At 33.1% G+C, this 6,384-nt stretch overlaps 1 protein-coding gene across 1 annotated transcript; it reads right to left on the minus strand.

Moving 5' to 3' along the window:
- Positions 1-424: 424 nt before the first annotated feature.
- On the minus strand, positions 425-6,139 carry LOC134264693 (heat shock 70 kDa protein 12A-like). The gene is made up of 7 exons (XM_062746960.1): positions 6,049-6,139; positions 5,778-5,782; positions 4,606-4,695; positions 2,669-2,971; positions 2,131-2,358; positions 1,849-2,017; positions 425-1,673 (listed from the first exon to the last, which is right to left on the minus strand). The coding sequence occupies exons 1-7, from the start codon at positions 6,137-6,139 to the stop codon at positions 616-618; spliced, it is 1,944 nt and encodes a 647-aa protein (XP_062602944.1). The 3' UTR covers positions 425-615.
- Between the last annotated feature and the right edge of the window lie 245 nt (positions 6,140-6,384).

A 6,384-nucleotide genomic window follows, 5' to 3' on the forward strand; every position in this document is an offset into this window, starting at 1 on the left:
GATTTGCGTGATACCAGGTATAATGGATTTAACGGTATATATGATTTACAGCATTTAAATGTAAACTTCTCCTCAGTTTCCACATAGGGAGTCCATACATTTGGCTATTGTATGTTTGTCTGTATTTGACTAAAACCTGGCTCTGTCAGTAGTTTCTTCCCATTTGGGGGTTGGCGCCGGCTTTAGATTATGTTCTTCGGATCAATTAATTCCTTTTAATTTGGGATTGTTGTAAAATAGGAAAACACTGTTCTACAGAGTTTGATATCCTTATTGTTTGCCTGGGTCTCTAGTCTAGTATATCTCCGGAGATTTGCAGTTGGTATTGACTTGGCCCTTTCAATAACGACGTCTAGTAAAGATTGAGACAGTTTTGTCTAAGTAAAAACGTTTCTGTAGACGGACAATAGTATGAAATTCTTGCAAATTTTCCTTTGCTCTGTTGCAGAAAATGTAATTATCGCTCAAATATCGCTTCCACTTAAAGAGTATGTTTTGGACAAACTGATTTCCAAACGGCGAAAGCGCTTAGTGTATGAAATAAACCTGAACTTTATTTATTTATTTTTTATTTAGTTTCAATATATACATGTGTGTTTTTCATTATTTAGATAACTATCCTAAGAAATTGACCTTTTCGCGGGCAACATTTCCAGTTCTCTTTTCACGTGCTTCTATCTCTAGTTCTGTTCCACTAAAATTGAGGCGCACTGATACTGTACCGTCTTCTCCAGGATTTCTCTGCTTCACGTCAAGCTTCATGACACCAACTAAGTGGCAAGATGGGTCGTTGACATATTTTGGATATTTCTCTGTGGATGCATAAAGCTCTAGAATTATTACCACTTGGTCATTGTCAAGTGGATGATAATCTTTAGGTTGTTGAAATTTTCCAACTTCTAGCATTTCTCCTATTTCAACATGTTTATCAAATACATCATCTATGTAATATCGATTACCGAAGCACGTTTTTCTCCTTGTTTTGTCATCTTTACCATCAATGAAGGGCCTTTGTTTGGCGAAGCCATAAGTGTATTGACAAATTCGTGATTTAATTATTGCTGGGTAACGTCCAAACCACACAGCCCCCTTCAAGACTGCGAGAGATGGGTCCTTCGGTACAAGGACCTTTGAATTACTAAAATGCTCCCTGAGCATTCTAATAAGATAGGGTGATTCTGCAAGACCACCAACAAACAGTATAGTATCTGTGTTGTCCCCATGTTCTAAAATTGTTTCAATACATTTTTTGATTTTCCCTAGACAGCCTTCGAAAAAAGACTTAAAGATTTTCTCTTTTATGTACAATTTATCGTTCTTGATTTCAACGTCTTCTCCATAGCAGAGAGGGTTTATTCTTTCCTGATAGTCATGATCTTTTAATTTCTTGTATTCCTCCACAAATAAAAAGGGAAAACCGATGACGACCCTATCTTGATCATTATGTTCTCCAAAGGTTCTCTTTTTGCGTTCAAAATTAGTAATTATATCAAACCAACAAGATGGATGTTTTTGTTTTACCGCTTCCAAAATATCTTTTCCAAATAACTTCTCAAGAAATTCCAAATATCTTTTATTGATCTGGTTTCCTCCAAAGTCTCCGCCGCTGGCTTTGTATAATTCCCGAATTCCTCCTTCAAGCAAATGATGAAGAGTTATGTCAACTGTACCACCTATAAAGAAATTTTTAAAATGAAATGTGAGCAGTAATGCCAACAATAAACAAAATTAATTTCAACTTTAACAAATAAAGAAGAAAAATTGTAAAAATCATTATTTCTCTGCGCTATTGAACATAATTTTAAAGTATTTGTCTATTTTTTCTAGATAAAATATAGTTTTTATTACCTCCCATATCTACAACGAGATACGTTGAATTGTCTGGGAGAGGTTGGGGAGTTTTCTGTCCTTCTCCAGTTATGTCATTTGATAAAACACAGGCTCCTTCTTGGCGACATAACACACTGGCTGCTTCTGGTTCTAGTGCAATAGATAGTTGATTGGTGGGTATACCGGCCTATTGAATTTATTTTGAATCATTCTTCACACAAAACAAAAGTCATCTCACAACATGAGGAAATCACATTTAAAATTAAACAAAAATATGTGACATGAAAACTCAGAACATACCTTTTCAGCCGCCTCTCGCATGAAGCATTTAGCTCTCAGACTCCAAATGGCTGGCACAGTTAATACCCAAAATATTTCTTCTTTTTCAAAAAAAGGTGATCCAAAATGATGGGTCACGTTTGACATAAGATGATTCGAGAAAAACTGAATTACACTTGAGAAAACGACGATAGCTGGTAAAGTTTTCCGACCCGTTATATCTGGAATTTGAGTATTCAGCGATAAGTCCTAGAAAAGAAAACCGAGTTTCCATTTAAAAATAACATAAGGACTGCACATCTGGATTTTGTAATTAAATATTAATTGTATACAATTCATAGTGAATGCTTCTAAAAAGACAGCATCTTAATAAATGCTTTTTCAAAATGTGAACATTACATTAAAAAGGATTAGACAACTATTCCATGCAAAATTTTGCTAGCTACGCCTGTTTGGAATTTAAATCATTTGTTCTATTCACATTAAAAAAATCAATTCACACAAATATCATTTACACTCTTCTCTGTAATAAAAACAATGATTAATATTAAACGCATACCTTTGTTTGATAAAGAAGCATTTTGAAATCTTGGAAAAAATAAAACTTCTCGAGATCCTCATCATTTGGATTATCTTGCATATATGTATTAGCTTCGTATCCAAACCTGAGGAATGATCCATCAGGTCCAAACAAAACTGCTGTAGGTACTCTATTTGATATTGTTCCATTGCCAGGCCACCTTGGGATATTAAAGGGTTCTGAATTGTTCGAACTGTTCGATTTCATTGCATACGCATACCCGCTGTATGTTGTACCAAAGTCTATTGCAGCCACTAAAAGAAAACTGTTCTCACGTGATGTCTGAAAAATAAAAGAAGAAAGGTCTATATTTTTATCATCTTCCTGTTAAACTTTTATATTATGTATTGTTATAATATCAATATATCTATCCGTGGAAAAACTTTACCCTTACACTTGCATGTTACACTGTGCTATGGGTTTAATATTTATCCCCGTAACAAGTGCCCGTGTTACAGAACTCCTAACTCAGCTTTGTTAAGGTCAGAGTTCACATTCCTTGTATATCGCATTGGAAGATTAATAGTGACGTCATTGAAATTTGACAAGCCACAAAAATTAATTGATGACATGATCATGCGTAAATAACAACTTGAATTTATTTATTGTATCGATTATTTAAAAAATCTTATAAAATCTTGTAAAATACTTGATAGCAATACAGTCGAGTAATAGAAGAAAGCCTTTCTTCAAATATGGCGTCATCAGCCTTGAAATGACGCAGCACAGGTGATCCAGAGGACAAGATTCACTGGTTTAATAATTACAAGAATGCTTAAATAAATATAATACAATTGCTAATTTTCAAACCTAATTATCAAAACTACAAGAAAATAATTTATTAAATACAATGTGAATAGAATATGAATTTATTTAGTAGCATTGAAGCTGCACAGGGATAGGGAATGTAGAGAATATCGCTTTTTTAAAAAACGATGAGCGTATTCGTGATTTACATCAAAAGTGCATAGACTATTTTGTTTGATCTGAAATTTGGAATATTTATTGCTTATTTATAGGGTATAATTTGAAAAGTGCCGGGAGCTGATCCTGGTCTGCATAACATTATTTTTATTTACAACAGAATTTAAGCGAGGTGGAAATATTAAGCTATTTTAAGCATTTTCGGAAAAATTTAAAGTACTTCGCAAACAGCACTGACTAGCACCCAGTACTTTTTGGGTAGAGGAAATAAACTTCTTTTAATGTGTATTAATTTTTTTCTTGAAAAACAAGCGTATGCCCTTGCACTATCCCCATTTACTAGATTCAGCTTAACAATTCTATTTTTATACAATTCACGTGACCAACAGCTGATGCGTGCGATATAACTGGTAATAACTACGGCCAAGTCCTATCCATCATTGATAGCTATATTACATTTTCTACAAGTATTCAGTTGCTTTGTTAATTTTTTTTAAAAAAGAAGTAATACAATCATATTTAAATGGTGCAAAGGTCACATTTTCCATATCGTTCCTTAACATAGCCGAGAAGGAGTTAACCCCCCCCCCCCCCCCCCAAAAAAAAAAAAAAAAATAGAGACATATTATTACGTTATCCAAAATAATGGAACAGAATGAACAAAATGAACGAAATTTTTTAAAAAGATGGAGTCGATTCATCTATTTGCGATGTTCCACACCTGTTTTAGTCCTTGAATGCTATTTCATTCGTCATCAACGACTGCTCATTTTTCCGTGAATGTAGTAAGATCCTCTGTGTACATAATAATAATGATAGCCACATTATGTGAACAAAGGTTTGTTATTGTAGAAGGTACTTATATTCGTATAAAAAAGTTTAATTTTTAAACCGGTGATTAAGTGTTGATTATTTTTCATTATACATGCTTAACTTACATCTACATGTACATCTTGGATTTCGTCACGTACATCTTAGATTTCGTCATGTACATCTTGGATTTCGTCATGTACATCTTGGATTTCGTCATGTACATCTTGGATTTCGTCATAAACATGAGGGCTGTCTTCGGGATTTTCACGCTGTAGCAGAAGAAAAGTAACATTAGTCAATCTCCACCTCTGTCCGACTGTCAGTCTTTGTTTGTCTGTATAGTTGTATGAAGGCTGCTTGGAAATAATTGAGACATTCTTATTATTTTTATGCTTACTTAACACTTATCAATGAAGATAGGTTCATGTTTATGAATTTAATAGAAAGCAACATTTGAATATAAAAAAGAAAGAATTCAAAAGAAGTCTCGAAATCAGATATTGGAAATCCGTAACTTTTACATGTGTACATACTATACCAAAAGAAGGAATGAAACTTCAGAAAATAAAACACTTCATATTTCGATCATAGTTTGATGATATAAATATAGGATCTCCCATGGTTTGTAGTTGGATATGATTTTTATCCAAGGAGTTGTGTGTTTTTTATCCCCGAGCCTTGGCAAGGGGAGAAAAACACACACCGAGTTGTATAAAAGTCAAATCCAACTACAAATAATGGTAGATTCTTTTTAGCCAATGTTTAATACTTCACAACTAAGGTTTTACACTGTTTTCATATAGGACTCCACTTATTTTACTTCAACACGCTAACGCAAGAAAACCATTGTGACGTCGAAACTGCACTTAAGTGTTGGATATAAAAATTATCCAGTGAGTCATATCAAAGGGATAAAGGGGTAAACATTGGATAAATTTTGTTTTTAAAGTTTGCAAGTTTGATACGCATTATTGATTAGAAAAGCAGATGTCTAAGAGATTCTCACCGACCAGGCTACAGCAATTCAAATGAATTGTGAACTCTAAAAGTACAAAATGACAGATGCTGGATTTTAATTACATTTTCATGAAGAAGAACTAGTTTTAATTTTTTTTGTAGGTCTATTTCAAAGTATCAGATCAAAATTTGCTTAAATATTTTCATTTTTGGAATGTACATATTTTGTTGGTTAATTGTGTGACTTTACCTTACTTAAAGACAACATTCGTTGAGGTGAGCTCTGTAATGTCTGATTTCTTATGTTTATTTACTCGTAGATATCTATAAATCTATGTTTGGTTATTTACTTTATAATTTGAAGTTACGAAAAGAGATTTTTCTGTAGCTTTACCAGTTCTAGAAAAAAAAATCAGCAATATAGATTACATGAACAATTGGAGTATATATCATCGGAGCACATGTGGTTGGGCCTTGGGGAGAGGACCGTCCCTCTCAATATGTAATTTTCGTACTATATCACAAAAATTCAATCCACGTATTCAGGAACCCTAACTTCCGACAATGAAAGCCTTTACATAAAAAAGAACTACCCGATTTATAATTTGGAAAATTTCTTGATAATATGAATCATTTTTTTAATTAGAAAAAGGCAAATCTCTGACGCGTCTGCACGCGCCACTTGACTTTTTCTTTGGGAAGGGGCTTAAATTTAACTGGTATATTCTCTCGGTTAGGTTCACAGATAACATTCATAATCATTTTTTTTTATTTAGTTATCATATAAAATAACTTCAGATAAAATAATCTTCAGACACAAACGAATTAGTATATCAAATTGAGAATATTTTGGATAATCTGATATTAATACACATAGGTAAATATACAGGATGAATACCGAAGAAGGGACTGAATTGCATATTACCTAATACGCTGGAAATGTATGTCTATGATAAATAAAATGAAAAGTGTCAATGTAAAAATAATTAATCACAAACTTT

This window comes from Saccostrea cucullata, unplaced genomic scaffold, assembly GCF_032062105.1.
Source record: "Saccostrea cucullata isolate Sc308-1 unplaced genomic scaffold, CSIRO_AGI_Scuc_v1 ctg2853, whole genome shotgun sequence".
NCBI classification, from domain to species: domain Eukaryota; kingdom Metazoa; phylum Mollusca; class Bivalvia; order Ostreida; family Ostreidae; genus Saccostrea; species Saccostrea cuccullata.

Bases quoted from the DNA above. Each gene is read 5' to 3' on its own strand.
- LOC134264693 (XM_062746960.1), bottom strand. From the start codon at position 6,139: ATGAATGTTATCTGTGAACCTAACCGAGAGAATATACCAGTTAAATTT. The intron at 2,359-2,668 runs GTATGCGTTTAA...TTTCTTTTCTAG, and splicing joins TGCTTCTTTATCAAACAAAG to GACTTATCGCTGAATACTCA. The intron at 2,018-2,130 runs GTATGTTCTGAG...TAAATTCAATAG, and splicing joins TGCGAGAGGCGGCTGAAAAG to GCCGGTATACCCACCAATCA.